Here is a 21,607-nt window from a genome sequence, read left to right as displayed (position 1 = left end):
AACTGGTTATGTGTCTCCTAATGAGGAACAACCCTCTTTTCTCTCAGAAGCAATAAAGGTCTGTCCCTAGCCTTACAATTTCACCACTCTAAGTATACCTTCTCAGGGGCATTCTTACAAGTTAAGTGGTGTTTTGGTGTTGGACAACTTGGAAGGGGAATTCTGATGATAGAGAAGCAAAAAGCCAATTTTTCTTCCTTCATATTTATTCTTACAAATTCAGGACTAGTTAAAGCTAAACAGGAAGCACTGCAAAGATATTCTCCAAGTAAAGACCTTGATGGGTCACTACTGGGTCCAGTTGTACCTGGGGCCTGAAACAGTACTCCGACCAATACCCAATAATTTTCAAATTTACATAGGGTGGAGGCAGGTGAACCTCACTTTTCTCATCTGTAAAATGGGAATAATAATGATGTTCATCATACAGAGCTGGTTGTATCATACAGACTATAAAGTGCCAAGCATACTGCTTGACGAACAGAAAGTGCTTAATAAGCATAGCTGCTATTATTATCTCTTTCATTTTAACATGACTCCATGAATAACTGCTTTTTAGGACCTGAAATTCCACCCCCTGCCACAAATGAGCAAATGCTCCCCTCCCTGACTTTCTGGAAGAGACTTGTCCTCTGCAGGCTTACCAATGAGGGATTTCCTGTGGAGGAAAGAACACACTGCTTTAAGGTTTGTGCATTAGTAGGTGTAGACAGGCAAATTGGCAGGCCTTCACTGAGAGAAACAAACATGCTACTACCATTGATTTTCTCGCTGAAATTGTGTCACAGCTAGATTCTCAGCACCCTGAAGAAAGAGACCCGGTGTTACATTATAGATTTTCCACAATGCCTAACAGAGTCCTAAGAAACAGTAAACATTCAACATTCCTGTGGACTAATTTAGTAACACTCAGGCCCAACCAAAAAGGAAAGGAATCTCTCATGAAGGTCACACAATCAGATTAGAGTTAGGCCATTATAGTACACCCAGCACTGTTCTCAGCACTGAGGTTTCTAAAGCCCTTAGAACAGGGGTGTCCAAACTGCGGCCCGCGGGCCAACTGCGGCCCGCAATCCATTTTCAATTGGCCCGCAGAAAATTCCAAAAATATATTTAGTTTACTTAAATAAACCAGGTGAGGCAATACATACTTCACCTCGAGTGAGGGGCCCGGCTGTTTGTGTATTTTACCGCATATGGCCCTTGGTGAAAAACGTTGAAAAAAGTTTGGACACCCCTGCCTTAGAGCCAAGTCCTGCCTTAAAGAAGCTAACAGGCAAAACAGGGACTCAAATAAAACACCACGGAAGGGCACACCTGCAGATGGAAGCAAATTATAGGGATGAGCCAGTAGCACTAAGCGTGGTTTGGAGTCAGCTGCAAAACTGACCAGGGAATGTGCAGCCCGGTTAAAAATCGTGTCACACCTTTTATGACAGGGATAGTTAAGGAATCCAGGTCTCTTCTATTTTGTCTACCACCTCCTCCACTTTACATTTCTGTGTCAGCTAATTCTGAGCACAAAATTCTCCACCAGCAAGCAGGGCCCCAGCAGCTCTAGGGAGGGCCATTAGCTCTGACAGGTCTGAGTGGCACTGACAGCTTAGGCTACATCAGGGCCCATCACCTCAAGGTCAGACTGTCCAGGCCCAGCCCTGACACTGAAAAAGTTAAGTCCTGCACAAAGGAAGAGGAAAAGGTCGAAAGGGTGAGAAAGAATGTCACTTTACTCCCAAAACACACAATCTATAGTTTTAATTTCTTATAAATCAGGTTTGATCTATTCTGAAATGCTCCTGTGAGGTGTGTTCAAATTAGCAATGATTTTTCAATTGCGCAAATTCAGTTCAACTGTGCAGTGTACTCCACAGATAAACTGTCCGAAACAACCTAACCTGACACACGTGGTGATCTTTGAATAGCCAGGTTCAAAGTCTTGCTGCGCTAATTTTAGCACTTGTTTGCATAATCAACAGATTTGCATCTCAAAAGACTAGGAGAAGAAACAGATTCCTGAGCTCCAAGGCTAACTAGTACCCAGAGAAGACTGTTAGCTTCCTTTAGATGCTACTGTCTGCTTAACCTTAAGGACAAAGCTTGGTCACATCCAGATGAACAAAGCCTAAAAGAGTGACCAAGCAGGCAGTTAATAAGGACAAAATATCAGCTACCCAAGAGCTTCACGTTTCAGTTCTCCTTGCTGTTTTGAGAGATTCGAGGGTCAAACCTTTGTAAATGATCAATGTAAGGCTGGGACCTGGGCCCAAGAATAGAAGGGAAAAATGGGGAAAGGGAAGAGATACCTTTTAGAGGATTACCTTAAAAAGAATATTAATATGCTCAGGATATATACCATTTCCAATATCGATTCAAGATTCTCCCCTCTAGTACTGAAAAATGAGGAAGAAAGAGAATGAAGCAAAATAGGACAATATATATGAATAAAGCAAGGAAAAGTTCCCTGAAAAGCGTGTGAAATTTAAAAAATTCAACTGGGTAACTCTGGGTATATTGTAATATTTTAAAGTAGTTCAGGACTTCCACTTCTAGTCATGAGGGAGTAACTGAGAACTGGGAAAGAAATAACTTCAGACACTGGATAGTAGTGCAGGACAGGAATCCTAAGAGAAAGAAAACACAAGGTGAGCATGATAGTCTTGCTGGGTTAAGGAGACACCTCAGAGTTTGGGGAGGCAGAGCTGGCCGGAACTTGTGAGGCAAATTACCAGCAAGGAAGGAGTTAGGCAAAGAAACGAGCTTCAGAAATTTGCTGTCTTCTCCGTGAATCCATTGCTGATCATAAGGATTGCAGGTGTAGGGTAAAACTCAATGAAGTCCAACCAAAAAATGCCTGGGGATCTGTAAGCTGAACAATTCTCAGAGCTCACACAGGACTGGCAGGTGTCTGAATTCTGACCAACCTGAATGAAAAGTACCTGCTGAACACCTAGGATATTCAAAAGAGATTCCAGTACAGTCAAACTTTAGTAGTGGAACTAAAAACTAGTCCTAGAGTAAACTTTCCTAAACTTACCCGAAGATTAAAAAGAAGTTTCATGGATGAAGGTGATCAAAAGGTATAATCTTTCAGTTATAAGATAAACCAATACTGGGGATACAGTGCACAACAGGATGTCTATAGTTAACAATGCTGTATGATACATTTGAAAGTTGTTAAGAGAGTAAATCCTACGAGTTCCCACCACAAGGGGAAAAAAAATTTTTTTTGTATCTATGAGATAATGCATGGTAACTAATCTTATTGTGGTAACTATTTCACAATATATATGAGTCAAGTCATTACGCTGTATATCTCAAAGGATGCAGTGCTCTATGTCAATAAAATTGGGAGAAAAAAGATCACCACACCAGAAAATTAAATTTCAAAAGGATCATGCTGCTCCACAAATAATTTACCTGCCTTCCAGAATCAAGTCCAACACTATTTAATAAAGAAAATCTAGCACTCAACTACGTAACATTCACAATGAGCAGTATCTCTTAAAAAATTACCAGTCATGTCAAGAAGCAGGAAAATGTGACTTATAATCAAGAAAAACATCAGTCAATAGAAATAGACCCAGAAATGAGATGATAGAATTGGTAACAAGAATTATTTAAAGAACTATTATAAATATGAGTATAAATGTTCAAATATTTAAAGATAACCATGAATGTAACAAAGAACAAAATGGAAGCTGTAACGCACATCATAATAAAATTGCTGAAAATCAGTGTTAAAGAGTTAACAAAGCCATCAGGGGAAAAACACATTATGTACAGAGGACTAAAGATAAGAATTCACACTTCTTATCAGAAACTATACAAGCCAGCAAACAACAGAATGATATCTGCCAAAAGAAAAAACTACTGTTAACCTAGAAATCTCTATCCAGCAAAAAACTCTTTCAGAAATGAGGGTGAAATGAAGACCATTTCAAACAAACAATCCGAGAGAATGTGTTGTCAACAGTCGTACACTCCAACAGATATTAAAAGAAGTTCTTCTGACAGCAGGAAAATTACATTATCTGGTTCTATAAATAGAAATAAAGAACACTAGAAATGGTAAATACATGGGTAATTATAAAACACTTTTACATAAATTTAAAACCGAGGAAAAAAAGATAATTGACTCTTTAAAGCAAAAAAAACAATGTACTGTGAAATTTATAACAAAGCTCGAAGAAAAATGTATGACACCAGTACAAAGGACAGGATGGTGGCAAATGGAAATTACTAGGTTATTACTTGTTATATGAAGTACTATAACATTATTTTGAAGGTACACTGTGGTAAGTTAAAGATGTATATTGTAAGCCCTACAGCAAACAACAAAAAGAAAAAAAAAATTAAATGAAGACGTATAGTAAAAAGTCAATAGTGGACATAAAATGGAGTATTAAATATACTCAGTTAATCCAAAAGAAGGCAGAAAAAGAAAAAAATGAATAAAAAAACTGATGAGAGAAATAGAAAACAAAAGCAAGATGGCAGATTTTAACTCAGCCGTCTTGATAAATATATTAACTGTAACCCTTTTTTTCAATTAAAAGGCAGAGATGTTAGACTGGATATAAAATCAAGACCCAACTATGGGCTGTCTCAAAGAAATCCGCCTAAAATATAAAGACACAGATAGTTTGAAAGTAAAAAGAGATAAAAAGATATGCCATATAAACATTAACTGAAACAAAGTAGAATTGATATATTAATATCTGACAAAGGAGACTTCAAAACAAGGAATATTATCAGGAATAAAGAGTGAAATTTCAAAATGGTAAAGGAGTCAGCTCATTACAAAGACAATTCTGTATGTATGTACATCTAATAACAGAGATTCAAAACTCTAAATGAAGCAAAACTGACAGAACTGAAAGAAGAAATAGAAAAGTCTACTATTACAGTTGTAGGTTCCAATACTTTTCTCAGTGACTGATAGAACAAGTAGACAGAACATCAGTAAAGACAGAAGATTTAAACCAACCAACTTGACCTAAAGGCATACAGAGAAAATTCTACTCAACAACAGAACATAGAACATTCAATAAGACAAATCACTTGCTGGATCATAAAACAAATCTCAATAAATTTAAAAGGACTGAAATAACATGGAATGTATTTTTTGTTTACCAGGGAATTAAATAAGAAATTAATAACAGAAATTCATCTGGAAAAATCCCCAAATAATGAAAATGAAACAACAGATTTCGAAATATTACAAAAGAAATGAGAAAATACTTTGAACTGAACAAAAATGAAAACAGAGCATACCAAAATTTGTGGGACGTTGCTAACATAGGAAACTTACAGCACTAAGTTTTTATATCAGAAAACAATAATTAAAATCAATGAACTAAGTTTCTACCTAAGAAATTAGAAAAAGAGCAAATTAAACTAAAGCAAAGCAAAGAAAGTAAGAAAGATAATCATATAAATCAATGAAATACAAAACAGAAAAACAAAAGAAAATCAATGTAACTAAAAGTTGATTCTTTGAAAAGATTAATAAAATTGATAAACCTCTAGCCAGACTGATCAGGAACAAAAGAGAAAACACACACAGTGTCCATATAATGAATGATAAATCCTATAAGCATTTAAAGGAAAAAAGGAGAGTATTATGAACTTATGCCAATAAATTCAACAACCTACATGAATGAGTAACCTATTCAAAGACACAGATTATAGTTTTAGGCTCAAGAACAGAAAACCTGACAATCCCTAAATGTGTTGAAGAAATTGAATTAATAATTAAAATGTTCACCACAGAAGTATACCGATACATGCAATTTACTGTGGAATGTATAAAAAATAAGATGGACTGATGGAAATCCATCCTATGGATCAGATATGTAATAAAGTATAGTAAATGTAAATGACAGAATCTAAGTGGTAGTTATATTGGTATTCATTATACAATTTTTTCAACTTTATTGTATGTTTGAAATTTTCCATAATAAAATATTGGGTAAAAATTCTTCCCACATCCATTCTAGCAAACACTGCTGGTTTTGGAGTCAACTCAATCACTTACTCCCTAGCATCCTTAAGCTTCATTTTCCCTAGCTATAAAATAAGCAGGATAATAGTACCTATCTCACGGAGTATTGTGAGGATTGAAAAGAATGATGCATACAAGGCACTTAGCACTGCACTGTAACATAGTAAGTGTTCAATAAATGATTGCTGCTGAAAAAAAAAAGAATTCTTTCCACAAAGAAAACTCTAGGTCTGGTTGCCTTCACTGGTGAATTCTATTAATTGTAAGCAAGAACTACTATCAATCTTACATAAATTCTTCTTAAAAATGAAGTAAGGAATATTCCCCAACTCATTTTATAGGGCAGCATTACTCTAATACCAAAACCAGACAAAGACATCACAAGAATACTATGAACTAGGGCGGCCGGATGGCTCAGTTGGTTGGAGCGTGAGCTCTGACAACAAGGTTGCTAGTTGGATTCCCACATGGTCCAGTGAGCTGCACCCTCCACAACTAGATTGAAGACAACAAGATACCGCTGAACTTCCAGAGGGGAGGCTGGATGGCTCAGTTGGTTAGAATGCGAGCTCTCAACAATAAGGTGCCGGTTCAATTCCTACATGGGATGGTGGGCTGTGCCCCCTGCAACTAAGATTGAAAACAGAGACTGGACTTGGAGCTGAGCTGCACCCTCCACAACTAAATCGAAGGACAACTACTTGGAGCTGATTGGCCCTGGAGAAACACACTGTTTCCCCAATAAAATTTATAAGAAGAAAAAAAAATACTATGAACTAATATCCCTCATAAACAGTGACACAAAAATAATCAACAAAATATTAGCAACTCAAATTCTGTAATATATAAACTAAGTATTGTATCATGATCTAAAGGGGTTTATCCCAGGAGTTTAAGGTTAGATGAATATTTAAAAATCAGTCATCATTTTAGTAGAATAAAAGAAAAAAAGAAAAATCCAGCAAAACTCCATATGATCTCAATATGTGCAGAGAAAGTACTGACAAAAGTAAACATCCATTCATAACAAAAACTCTCAGCAAACTTGGAATAGGAGGGAACTCCCTCAACCTAATAAAGGGAATCTATGAAAACTTACAGCTAACATACTGCTTAACGATGAAAGACTAAATGCTTTCTCCTGAAGATCTGGCAAGGGTGTCGACTCTTACCACTTCGATGTTGTACTGAAGGTCTTAGCCAGTGCAACAGGAAAGAAAAAGAAATCAAATGTATACAGATTTTAAAGAAAGTGGTAAAACTTAATTTATTTGTATACGATATGATTGTGAGCACAGTAAACTCTGAAGACTCTAAAAAAATAATAAATGCGTTTACCAAAGTTGCAGGGGAAAAGGTCAATTTAAAAATAATCGTATTTCTATATGCTGGCAAAAAAGAATTGGATATCAAAATTTAATCATATACCATTTATATAATATAAAAATGAAATATTTAGGGACTGAACAAAATAGGCAAAAAACAGTATGCTAAAAAAACTATAAAACATTAATGAGAAAATTTAAAAGATCTAAATAAATGGAAAGGCATATTATGTTCATGGATTTGAAACAATATTATTAGTGTCAATTTTCCTCCAAGTTGATCTATAAAGTTAATGTAATTCCAATCAAAATCTTAGCAGGCTTTTTGTGGTTGTGGTGTGGGTGGTGGTTACATAAATATATTTTAGTGTATGTTAATTATACCTCAATAAAGTTGAATAAAAAATAAGTCCAGTAAATCCTGATTAGTCAAAAAAAAAAAAAAAAAAAGGCATGGCTATGGCAGTAAGCTTATGTCTTTTTTTGGGTCTTACTATTCCATTTTTGGTTGGGGCAAGAATGATTCAGACTGAGGTCAGTAGCCCTAAGCTAGGAGTTCTTAGTACTTCGACACTGCCAAGGATTCCCCTCATTGCACTCCTCTCTTCCACTCCTCCACCCCTGGCATTACTCCCTGGCAAATTAAATGGACTCCAGGTAGCAATCAATGGTGTTTGGAATCATTTTCAGCTGTGCACCAGCCACATGACGTTTTTTTTAAGTGGGTGTACTTACCTAGACCTTCTGACAAACCCAATCATTTACCAAGTTCAGGGACTTTACAGGGTCCTGTCATTTCCAAAGACATCTAATCAAGGTTCTGATTTTGTCTTTTTTTATGAAACTGAGAGATGAAAGATATGAAATTATCATGGCTCTCACTGTGAAAACTCACTCCAAATAAGGACCACTAGCCAACCTTTTATGGATTTATAATGAGGCAGTATTTCACTAGAGTACGAGGAGAACAGGAAGGTTTATCTGTCCTTAGGCTAATAAAGAGTCAGGTAGGGCTACTGCAAGCACGTCAAATACATCGCTGAGTGAGGTCTATGGCAGAGCACACAGGCAAAGGTCTAAGCAGGAAAGTACTGTGAAGTCCTCAAGGGCAAATATGATTTTCGCATTTTTATAGCTTGGCACACAGCAGATACTTCTGTATTTTTACACAAAAAAGAAATAATCTGGGGAACTTTAAGCTAGGGCACCCATTCCTTGTCTTATTGCACTAACCAAAGACGCCCAGCAGCAGAGAATTCTTAGACCAAAGCAGGCTCTGAAAGCTTCCTTCGGAGGCAAAGTTGGTTCTTTTTAAGAACAGCTCAAAGCAGCAGAAAAAACAGAAAACGAGCCAATACCACAACAACTAGAACAAACAGCAACCTGCTAATGAAATCCCAGGCCCCAGCTGAGGGAGCATCCTCCCGCCCCTCCCTCCCCCACTGGGTGCTTACAGCGACTTTCTATCGAAGCTAAAACCTGAGTCTCTCTCCAGGGCACAATTATCCAATACAATTCTTTGGAAACAACGATCTAAAAGGTGGACATGAATCTCTTAGGATGAGAAAGATGATGCCTTTTATTAGTATAAAACATCACTGTTTCCTCTATACGGCCACCCTGCATACAATATGCAGAAGATTTTTTCCCTTTCTATTTTCATCTCATATACTTCAGGACCAAACTCGATTTCAGAACCAATTTTAGATGGCCAGTTTCCCCAGTCCATCCATGTCTTTCAAGCCTGCTGCCAAAGGGCTCTCCATTGCCCTGAGATTTATTGATCTGACAGACTGGCTCTGACCTTCAGCAAGGTGGACCAGATAATGAACCTCACAGTGGGTGATTAGTGAGAGGCCATCAGTTGGTTAAAGGAGTGGTGACAGTGACTTTCTTTAATTTCCCTGGGCAGGTGCCCCACCTCCCTGACTTTATGTGGTTGAAGCCCTAGACACCCCTTGTGAAGCTTTTCTTTGCACTAATTACAGATCCAACATGCCCAGGTCCTTACCCTGCACAAGCAAGGCATGCAATCAAACTAAAAGGCAGCCAAGGTAACAGGGGTGGGAGAACATGACACACAAATACCACATCAGGCCTTCTCCTTCTCTATGGTTTATTGCAGGGGGAACAGCAGCCCAGCTCAAACCAAAATGCAGATGTCTCTGTCCTCCCCTCCTGAGGTTTCTTTCCTTGGGAACATATCACATCTCAGGGAGGGAGACAGAAAACACTGTCTCTGCTCCTAATTCATTGGGAATTTGAAATGGGGTCTCTGCCTCCCTGCCAAACCTCACTTATCTATTCCTCCCTAACAGACAGAATTCTTTAACAGAAATGCCATTTGTGGTCTATCCACAGTTTCCCTTCTGGATGGCTGGGTCATTTTCAAGATTGCACCTTTCTTTGAGCAGGATCACCGTGAAAGGTCAAATTGCTGTTATGGTACTTAGCAAAAACATTTCCAATTAACACAGCTTCCAACAGAGACAAATGTTTGCATAGCAACATTTCTGGCTTCTGATGTTTACAACAGTGGCAAACCATGCTTTTTCTCAGTGTACCTTTCAGAGTTTTAAGCTACTTCCTGGGGAGGAGGTTTCGGTGGAAATAAAATAAAAGTTCCCAAAGATCTATTTGGAAGGAAGGAGGTGGCTAAAAAGCAACCTGAAGAGGGAAGTCCTACCTGTACAGTCTTATCTAATAACTAGGACAAAGGATCCTTCTAAGATGAAACCAAGAAGCAAGGCCTGCTGTCTTCTGTAACCTCCTGAAAAGCTGCCAAGCGCGGGGATTCCCGTGGGCTCCACCATCCCTTCTAAGCACTGCCAGTGATGTTTTACTGGCAGTGAAGCCTGACTGAGGAAGACCAGAAATGTAGGTGATGGGCATTTCAAAACTCATTCTTAATTGGAGAAAATGCTGACAGTGGCAGAGATGAATAATAAGCTGAGTCCTTCACCAGTGACCTCTGTCATCCAGCTTGGTTGTGGGACATAAATTTTGAGTCTTCATTTTGCCTTTTTTTGAAACAAAATTGAACTATTACTTTAAAAATAATTAAAATTCAGTGTCCTACCTTTTAGATTCTGACCCACATAAATATATTATCTATTAAAAGAAATAAATAAGAACTTTTTTTTTTTAAACACCATGCTGTTTTGGTGTGTGGAAAAGCTTTATTTCTCATAGTGACCTTCCTAATAAGCTTAGAAGGAATAAAGAGACTTTTCTCTCATTTACAAAGTTATCATACTATGCTAGGAGCCTGTACTGAGGCATGTCTGCCTAACTGGCAGGACAACTCTCCAGTACTTTCTTTCCTCACCTGAATGGGCCCTTCCCAAACCAGGTCCTTTCCCCACAGCCAGGAATGAGCCCTGTTATTTTCACTCTCCCTGCTTCTGCATCCACCTTCCTATCCCTGGCTGGCTCCTTCCTTCAGAATACCTGACAAGCTCAGGTTGTCATACATGCCTCAACCTAATGAAATGGAAAAAGCTCAGATAGACCTAGGTTCATATCATGGCCACTAACAGCTGTGTAAACTTGAACAAATCATCTCTTTAGCATCCTTATCTATAAAATGTGGATAACTGTACCTACCTCAAATAGTTGATGTAAGAATCAAGTTAATAATCCATGTAAAAGTGCCTACCTCAATAACTACTAGTTGTTCCTTTCCTTTTATGTGTTCTTTTAAAATCCAAGATACTGTCTCCTATATCTCTGATAGTGCAGCCTACCTCCTGGTTCAAATAAGAGAGTGGCCAACCTAGCAGCACATAATCAGCAGACCCTCTATGTGGACCTTCTCAAGATGCCCTATATACCGTAACATAAAGTTGATTTCTGAGGTAAGTAGCTTGTAGGATTTCTGAGGTAAGTCCCTCTGCCTTAGACTCTGTCTTTCCTTCTTCAGTGAATCCAGTGAACAAACAACTCACATCAAAATTTTTTTTCCTGCCAAACAAGTCAAGTGAAATGCCAGAACCTAAACAAAGGGAACAGGAAGGCAGGGTCAGACAGCCAACACTCACGTCACATGCTCGCACTCAATAAGAGTTCCCACAGCAACCATCACTCAGGGTTACAGAGAAGCAGTGCAAAAGCACAGGCTGTTGTAGAAAAACATGATGCCAAATACAGGAAACTGAGTTATGGCTACCGCGGGAGTCTGAAATCTCAGCTCTCCAGCATGTCTCTGCCAAGGGTGCCTTCCATGGTGGTTAAGGCCCTGTTCTAAGATTAGAAAACTTCACAGGAGCTCTCAGAGTGGGCTGCTCAGAGGCCTCAGGCTCAGATTGCCTGGGGGAGAACTTTACACACCACACTTGCCTCCTGCTCAGAAAGCCTTGCCTCAGTGTGTGACAGCCCCCTTCTCTCAGTCTTCCAGAACCACCAGTGGTACTGGAGCTGGCTCACGCGTGCTTGGCCTGTGAGAGCTGAGTGTCAAATTTTCAAGCACTGTGAGAGCCACTTGGCTTCACACTGGCAGCCATAATGGGAGCATTCACACCCAACACTCCAAATCAGTCCCCTTCCCACCACTCAGCCCTGCTACCAGTTGTTAAACATTTAGTAACATGCCAAGGGCCAACAACTCTAACGCTGAAGTATCAGGCTCCATTTTCCTCCTAAGCCTTGAAGTTCTTAGGCTATTTCCTCAAGACCTTTTTGGGTTTTCTCCTAGATGTTCTCAAGTAATGGATGCCACCCAGGGCCCCTAACAATGCTTGCCCCACAAACTAGGGCTCTCCTTTTATTAGTATCTCACTCCAACTAGGTTTCATTAGGATATGTAAATACCCAGCAGTTACGTAGTAGCTCTTATCTTAGGATCAGGAGGAAATCAAAAAGGTTTAGAAAGATTACTAACAGACATAAATACTCATCAATATTAATACTTAGCATCTAATGCAACCTTCACTCATTCAGATGTGAAGCATTTTTTGTTTCCCTAATTTACTTTAACCTACTCCCACAAGTGAATGATACTCAGTCACAATACTTTTGAAGATACCTCTTGTAATTACATTGTACAGGCCTCCTCTGAATCTAAAATCCTAAGCCCTAGTGAGAGGGGGAGACTTAAAGAAATAATGGGAGGTAAAACTCTGTAAAATTCCTAATGTAGAAAATTTAGGAATCTGGGTATATATTCCTAAGGTCCTGTGACATATGGGGGTACCAGTAGTTCACCTTTCTGATCTTCTCAGAAAATTCCCAAGTTTGTATGTAGAGAAATTTTTAGCAAGCTCGTGGGCCACTTGGTTGAAAGGAACACCAATTTCAAGATAGATTTGCCCACTCTTAAAAAGTAGAATGGCAGTTGCCAGAAGTGGGGGAGGGAAGGAAGGGGAGTTGTTCAATGACTAGAGTTTCAGTTTTGCAAGATAAAAAGGTTCTAGACATATGTTGTGCATAGACTTCAGTTTTGCAAGATAAAAAAGTTCTAGACATATGTTGTGCATAGACTGCATAACAATGTACGTATACTAACATTACTGTACTGTACACTTAAAAATGGTTAAGATGGTACATTTTATTATATGTTTTTTACCAAAAACAAAAAGGATAGGTTTGCCTATTAGGTCTTACCAGATGTGTAGCACTGGGGCTGCCTCATACCAGGCCCTTGATGGACACTTGTGAATTGAATCAAAGACAGTACAATCAGTGCATCACTGCATCACAGATGCAGTACAATCAGTGCATCACAGATTACGGAAGCTATGATAATTTAAATTGGTAAATTATATTCCTAAGTCATCCAACTCTGGGTACCCTGTGGCCCAAGGATAAGACTTACAGAAACTCTAGGACTCTTCTCCATTCTTTCTGTCCTTTCCAGGTCCTGACTTTGAGTACATTTTACAATGTACATTTTACAATCTGTGCCTCTCCATTTATCCAATCCTATCCCTCCTCTTCCAGCTCAAAGTGTGCACTCCTTTCCTGACCACCACGACTTGTAGAGATCTTTCTCTTGACGGGAACTCACAGATCCTACTGCTAGAACTGGTCGGGCTATAGACAATAAGTTGCCTTAAACCATTTCTTGCACTTACTCCATCCTTTGAGAACAAAGGCCCCTTATCATACTTCTATATCCCTCAAATGCCTAGCTCAATCTGAAGCACAGAGCAGGCACTAGATGCTGAAATACTGATAGCTGAATGAAGACTAAAGAAGGTAAGAGTGGGCCAATCATTTACTTGCTTTCCAATGGTATATTTCAAAGGAACAAAACTGGTCATGAATGTGACTGAAAGCTTAAGGAATCAGGTGCTCAGAGGAGGTTTTGACTTGAATTTAAATTGTCACTATGTACTCTAGACATTCAGGGCTCTATAGAATCTTCTGTACAGTTCCGCAATGAAGCCCTCTCTTGCCAATAAGGAAATTAGAGCTGATATAAATCAGTATGTCATAGCATTTGTAAACCAAAACAAATAGCCTAAAAAGGGGCTCAAGATCCTCAATGGGAATTTTCAAAAGTCTAAGGGCTTTGGGGGCAAGGAAAGAATGAGATATTATTCAAGACAGCTAAGCTAATGATTCTTAAAAAAAATTGGGAGCAGGTGTCAAAGACTGATTAAGAATTTTAAGAAAGATGGACCCTCTTCAAGAAAAAAAAAGGACATATACATAATTTTACACACAATTTCAGAGTGTGCAATAATTCTCTAAAGCCTATTCTTTGACTTTAGGTTAAGAATCTGTGAGCTAGTATTATTCCAAGCGATTTCATAACAGACCTCTTGAATGTGGACCCATTTCTAATATGATCTAGCCAATTGTAACAAGTATTTTTCCTAATGTGAAAAGCAGGAATAAAGGAGAGGGAGTATATGAGAGTTTAGGGTAGGACAAGACAGGAAGGAGAACCCCCTGAAGAGCTCTTCTATATTAACAAACGTCTCTGAGGGAGGATTGCATCATCAAGACAGATGTCTTCAAAGCATCCAAACCCAAGACTTAGCCTGGGGTCAAGAGTTTCTCTTAAATACCTCTCATCTACATTTATTTAGTACAGACAAAAGGGTCACTGGGACTTACTTATGAAACACAGATTGTGAGACCCAGCCATCCTACTAGGAGAATGAAAATCAGGGTATAGGCCACTGGGGGTGGGGAGCACATCAAATGATTCTACCAGCTAGGGACAGATGCTTACCAACAAGTCATACTAGAGAGATAAAGGAGATAAATCTCAGCCGAGTGTGGGCAAGAGGCCTGAAGGGCAATTTTTACAAGATGTCCTAGAGACAAGCAAACCCAGTAGGGGATAAACTGGGAGTAGTTTCACAGTTCTTGGGGAAAAAAGTTCTATCTTCTCCATAATTTTTATTCATTAAGATATGTGAAATATAAAAATAAGTCAAATGCCTTTAACAAACACCATATACAAAAATTTATACAAAAATTAACTCAACATGGATCAAAGGCCTAAATGTAAGAACTAAAACTATAAAACCCTTAGAAGAAAACATAGGGGAAAAACTTCATACCATTGGATTTGGCAATGGTTTCTTAGGATACCAAAAGTACAGACAACAAACGAAGAAATAGACAAGTAAGGCGTCATCAAAATTAAAAACTTTGTGCATCAAGAGACACTGTCGACATAGTAAAAAAGCAACCACAGAATGGGAGAAAATATTTGCAAATCATGTATCCGATGAGGAATTAATACACAGAATACAATATAAAGAACTAAAACTCAACAACAAAAAACCAAACCCAATTAAAAAATGGGCAAAGAGCTTGAATAGACATTTCTCCAAAGAAGATAGACAAATGGCCAATAAGCACATGAAAACATGCTCAACATCAATAATGATTAGGGAAACGTTAATCAAAACCACGAGATACCACTTCACACCAATTAGGATGGCTATATCAAACAAACAAACAAAAACCCCAGAAAACAAATATTGGCAATGATGTGGACAAGCTGGAATGTGAAACGGTACACCATAGAAAACAGTATGGTGGTCTCTCAAAAACTTAAACATAGAAGTACCATTTGATCCAGCAATTCCACTTCTGGGTATGTATACAAAAGAACTAACGTCAGGGACTCAAACAGCTATTTATATACCAATGTCACAGCAACATTCTTCACAATAGCCAAAAGGTAGAAACAACCTAAATGTCCACCATAAATAAACAAAATGAGCTACCGTGTTTCCCTGAAAATAAGACCTAGCCAGACCATCAACTCTAATGCGTCTTTTGGAGCAAAAATTAATATATTAAGTTAAAATTATATTAATTATATTATTATACATTATATATATTATATTAAAATAAGACCAGGTATTATATTATATTATGTTATATGATATGATATGATATGATATGATATGGTATTATATTATATTATATAAGACTGGGTCTTATATTATACTAAAAGAAGATCGGGTCATATATTAATTTTTGCTCCAAGACACATTAGAGCTGATGGTCCAGCTAGGTCTTATTCTTGGGGAAACACCGTATATACACACAATGGAATATTATTTAGTGTTGAAAAGGAATGAAATTCTGGTACATGCTACAACATGGATGAACATTGAAGACATTAATTATGTTAAGTGAAATAAACCATATCCAAAAGGACAAATATTATGAGTCCACTTACATGAGGCACTTAGAGTAGTCAAATATATAGAGACAGAAAGTAGAACAGTGGTTACCAGGGCCTGGGGGGAGGGGAAAATGGGGAGTTACCGTTTAATGGGTATAGGATTTCAGTATGGAATGATGAAAAAGTTCTGGAGATGGATAGTGGTGGTGTTTGCACAAAATGTAAATGTACTTAATGCCATTGAACAGTACACTTAAAATGGTTAAGATGGTAAATTTTATGTATATTTTATCACACACAAAAAAAGGAGTCAAAATGAACAAGCTTCACTACCAACCCCAGGCAAATGTGACACTTGTGTATACAATATAAAAATTCATGCAGTTTATTACATTACGAAATGCAAGACCACTCAGTCATGCTGAGGGTATTAACTGATTAAAAAGCTTTGCCCTCCATGAAGCCAATGAAAAGTAAGTGTCATCTATCTTCTGTACAACTGGAAAAAAGAACAACAAAAAAAACCCCAACCCAGTGTGAGAGAATGGGCTTTGTTTAATAAGCAATAATGGATTTACAAGCATTACCTTGAAATGTCTCACACAGAGGCTGGAACATGTCTGGGGGGAATGTCAGAACTCAAATTTTCACAAATCTCTTGCCAGGAAAAAAATGGCAGGCTGGGCAGGCAGATCTATCAAAGAGCCCTCTCTTGTCTTCTATCTTACTGGGTGCTATAAATTCCAATTAACGCCTATCCCTGGTCTTTAGGCTTTAGTTTGGGAGTACTTTAAAATCTACGTGGGGATTAAGTTACTGATTTTTGTCTTTCTACTTAGTTTGCTGCTAACAGCTACAGGACGCTACTGCATCTCAAAGCCATCACTTTGGGAAGCTGTGAATACACTCAACATTCAGTGATATTAGCATTAAGTGAAGGGAGAAAAGTGCTCCAATACATGTTGGAGATTAACAAGGCGGTCAAATACTTCTAATCCGATAGCGCTGAGAATAAAACCAAGTGTACCCTAATGCTGTCATTTAGCGCCTTTCAAAGTCAGTCAGGGAAAGGAAGCAACAACTATTTTGAGGAAGTTTTGAAAAGGGTCCCAGAATATTACCACCCTTCCCCCACTCCCCAAGTGGAAAGGATTAAGAGAGGTTATGAGTATACAAAAACTCCATGAGAGCAAGGACTACACTTAGATTATTCACCACTGATCCCCACTACCCAGCACTGCACCTTGTATACGGCAGGCATGTAATTATTTATTGATGAAGTACCGTGTTTTCCCAAAAATAAGACCTAGCCGGACCATCAGCTCTAACATGTCTTTTGGAGCAAAAATTAATAGAAAACCGGGTCTTATTTTAATATAATATAAGACCCGGTCTTATATACTATACTATACTATACTATACTATACTATACTATACTATACTATACTTATATTATATTGTATATAATATAACTATACTATACTATACTATAGTTATATTATATTGGGTATAATATAACATAATATCGGGTCTTATATTAATTTTTGCTCCAAAAGACGCGTTAGAGCTGATGCTCCGGCTAGGTCTTATTTTCGGGGAAACACGGTAAATAAATCTTTGAGAGCTGCCATGCCTTCTCCGTTCTCACACAGGGCTATCTACTCTCCTTCTCATCTTTGGCTTTGGACTCTTTTTGAGAGGCACTTTTCATCACTTCATTTAACTTGGAAAGAAGTTGGAGGAGGGTGAGGACACGTGCTTGCTAATCATCCTTTTCCAGATTTGCCTCATGCGCCAGAATGGATTTTTATTATTGGTCTGTGGCTGCTACTGCTATAGAAAGATTTCAGCCTGACCTTCCCAAACTGCTGGGGGATGAATACTGCACGTGGCTGACAGAGAAAATGTGTCGTCCTTTAAAAAAAAAAAAAAAAAAAAGCTTTTAGCTCACCAGAGCTCATTGTGATAAGAAAGTCACCTTTTCTCTCAGTGAACAAAACTCGAGATGGTGAATTCTTTTGTATAAAAATGATATGAAAACCGATCTGAATTGGTACATCAGGAAACAGGTAGCATCTCCAAGCACCTCATGAGAGCAGCGGTATCAAAGAATAGGACTCAGGACTGCTCCACAGGCAGAATAGGAAAAAAGAAAACGAAACCATTTATAAAAGCAGTTTAAGTAAGAGGATGGATTATCACAGCTGGTCTCACAAAAGAGAACAAATATGTCAAAGGGAACAACTGATAGACTAATAGAGTCCTATCCATCTGGCTGAGGAAAGAGCCATTGGTGGGAATACTGAGAAGCTTATCTGTGAGGGAAAAGGCTTGCTTGGTGCCTCGCTGGGTGAGCTGAATAGCTTTTAGGAACACACAGTCACACTATAGCTGGCTGGCTCTGCCAGCAAGAGGCTCAGGGAAGGGTTACACGGATGCGCGGCCACAAGGGCCAAGTGGAGCATGCTGGCTTGGAGCCTATACTGGACTTACCTCCTGAATACCCCAGCCCTCCAACTTGTGAGTAGGGTGGGAAGGAAGGGAGACTGTGTGAATACGATGTCGTATTTTGTTCTTTAAAAAAACAGGACTCAAGAGTCTCATTCTGAAACATCAAATTCAAGCCCATGCCAGGCGTTCAAGTCCCATTTCTACTTTTATATATAATGCAGAGCTGAGTGCAGGCACTTTGGGAGAAGGGGAAATCATGTCAGACTCAGGGAAAACAAACACACAATGCTATCTGAATCTGCAACTCAGCCCATACCACCGAAAAACCTGCTCAGAGATAATTACTCGGGGCAAGTAGAACTCAGTTACTAAAGAAAATCTGTCCCAATGAGGGCTCATGTTTTAACGAGCCAAACAGCTTCAAATTAAGCTGAACTTAGGGTTTTTCTAATTGGCAGTTTCATCTATTTCTAAGTTCTCATTTTTTATTTTCAAAAATCAGAATGACTCTGCCTAAAATTAAAAACAGAAATGCCTTATCACCCACTCTAAACTAAGAATTCACCAAATTTTCACCTACGTATCTTCTATATGATTAAATGAACCTCTCATGGCACAAAAGCAGAGCCATTACTATTTAAAGTACTATCAACAAATCTCTTACTAATTCCTCTCAGCAGCCTGGCTCTTGCCACTCCCACTAGAAGCTCAGTCGCAGAATCCCTGTGCCATCAGAGAATGGGCAACTACTTGATTTTAGCCACCAACAAGGGTCACTCTGCGGCGAGTAGTGGCTTACCTGCTCCTCCGACAGTTGGGATATGTGATTCACAGCAGCGTAGGATTCAATTTTGGGGTTAAAGTGGTTGATGATGGCTCTGAAACAAAGAATTAGCATTAATATAGCACCAGATGGAAGAAAAGAAGTTAAAAACAAGTATCATGTGCTCTCTGGTTTGCAGTACGAGAGGATGAGAGTGACTGTCAGGGTAACTGTTCTCTTACTGAACACGAGGTCACTCTGAAATGGGAAGGGTTTCATAATTATTAGAGAATAGAGCATCTCTGCTCTGCAAATGAACTAGCGAAAACCTCACAACCAAACAAAAAACGAAACCAAGCATCCTTCAGACAAGAATCAGGACCCAGGGGACTTTCCAACCAGGGGCCCTGGTACATCTGTCACAAAGAATAGTTTGCTCTGATGTGGGAGAACAGGGCGCTCAGTAAAGCTGGACCAGCATGTAGGCTAAATGGTCCCTGAAGAAGCTCAGCTTTATCAAAGCCTAGAATCAACCTTCACTTGTTAGTTAATATTTCAAATCAAAATTTTATTTCCAGCCATTCGAACCAAAATCTAAGTGTTCTTTTCAAACACTCCCCCTTCTCCATCACTCCCTCACCAAGGTCACCGAGTCTTATCAAATCTACCTCTTAAAAATCTCCGAAATCTGAAATCAATAAATTTCCCTGAAACCAATGCTTTGGTATAGGTCCTTGTCATTTCTTATCTAGAGTAGCAGAAAAAACATAGGCTTTAGATCAGAGTTTAGCTTGAGTCCATATTGATATCAAAATGGTTAAATAAATGGAGAGAAGAGACAAACCTTCCTAGCAGAACAATTTTAAATAATATGTATAGATACTCTCTGTTTAGGAGGTGAAGTTTAGTTCCCATTCCCACTGAGGGTAGGCTAGACTGAATGACTTATTTCCAAAGAATAGAGTAGAAAAAGGGAAAAAGAGTTAACTTTACAGTAAAGAATCCTGGCAAACACTACCTTAACCAAGTGATGAAGGTGAACGCTGCCAGTGATGTCATGTGGCTGTCAAGTAACCCCGGTATGATCTGATGGGAAGGGCACTTCACCTCTGTTGTGCACTCCAAAAACCTATGACCTCAGTCTAATCACGAGAAAAACATCAGACAAACACAGATTGGGGAACATTCTACAGAATACCTGACCAGTCTTCCTTAAGACTGTCAAGGTCATGAAGAAATAGTCACAGACCAGAGGACATTTGGGAGACATGACAAATAAATGCAATGTGATACCCTGAATTCAATCCTGGAACAGAAAGAGGACATTAATTGATACACTGGTGAAATCCAAATAAAATATGGAGTTTAGTTAATCGTAATGTATCAATGCCAGTTTCTTAGTGTTGATATATGTACCATGGTAATGTAAGATGGGGGAAATTAGGTTGAGGGGCACATTTTTGCACTTTTTCTGTAATTCTAAAAGTATTCCAAAATAAAAAGTTTATTAAAATGTGTGTGTATGATAACATAATAGAAATCAATGTTTTCTTTTAATATAACTTATTGATAGTAATGAATTATAGAACCACTTAATTTAATATAGATAATAAAACTGTAAGACAGAAACTTCACAAAAATCATAGTCTGGAATCCTATTTTGACCACTTGTTATTCTGAATGATTTTGGGGAAGCTGTATGTCTCACCAGAGGAAAAAAAAGTGGTAATAATACCTGCCTTAGCACTTAGCACAGTACCTAGGAATAGTACATTGTAGGCGTACAATAAATGTTTGTTGAAAGAGTGACTAAATCTTGGAGGATTCTTGCAACATTTATATAACTAAGCAATGTCACACACCTAGCACAATCCCTGGCATGCAGCTGGTGCTCACTAAATACTCCATGAATGAATAAATCAAATAGGATAGAAATGGGTCAGGAGCCCTGTGCTTTATACTGCAAAGCATATATGCTGACATTGTTTTGCTGAAGGTTATGACAGATTTGCCACTCTGGGAATTTATATTTGGAATGAAGGTAAAATCATCCTCCTACCTGCCCTGTGATATTCTCATCCCAGAGCTTTACATCTCAGCAGGTGAATAAGGTCTCCCACTAGGCAACTGGAGGGACTGTTTAGAAATGTGGCAGAGGTGGGACAGTCTAAACCCCATAAGTAATTTCTAACTTAGTACTCACAAAGGGCATGGGGTATATGCCTCTGCTTTACTTTTCTTACTGTTTCTTTGGGACCTTCACCTGTAAAATCTGACTACTAATCTGATCTACTGGAGATGCCAGGTATAGGGCACTAGGCCTAACAGGTAAGAAAAATAGTCTGACACTGGCTGTTGTCCCTCTAGGCTCTTCAGCAAGGAATTTGAGAGAGGGCTTGGGAGCTTCTTATTAAAGTTCTCAGGACTTCATACTGTTGAAATGGAAATATGTTCTGAGAAAGCAGAGA

At 38.5% G+C, this 21,607-nt stretch overlaps 1 protein-coding gene across 3 annotated transcripts in view; it reads right to left on the bottom strand.

Annotated features, from left to right (window-relative positions):
- ARMH3 (armadillo like helical domain containing 3) overlaps positions 1–21,607 on the bottom strand; it is a 143,042-nt gene that overhangs the window by 10,310 nt on the left and 111,125 nt on the right. For all 3 annotated transcript variants that reach the window (XR_002136765.3, XM_019724983.3, XM_088791876.1), the window contains one exon: positions 19,176–19,254. Coding sequence is in view for 2 of the 3 variants with exons in the window: in XM_019724983.3 (XP_019580542.1) it covers positions 19,176–19,254 (79 nt within the window). In the remaining variant the exon portion in view is untranslated. The remainder of the gene's footprint in view (positions 1–19,175; positions 19,255–21,607) is intronic.

The sequence above is a fragment of the Rhinolophus sinicus genome, chromosome 15 (assembly GCF_057876585.1).
Source record: "Rhinolophus sinicus isolate RSI-liver-muscle chromosome 15, RSI-T2T, whole genome shotgun sequence".
In the NCBI taxonomy this organism is placed as follows: Eukaryota; Metazoa; Chordata; class Mammalia; order Chiroptera; family Rhinolophidae; genus Rhinolophus; species Rhinolophus sinicus.
The sequence above is the reverse complement of the archived record's forward strand: the minus strand, read 5'-3'. Positions and strand labels throughout refer to the sequence as shown.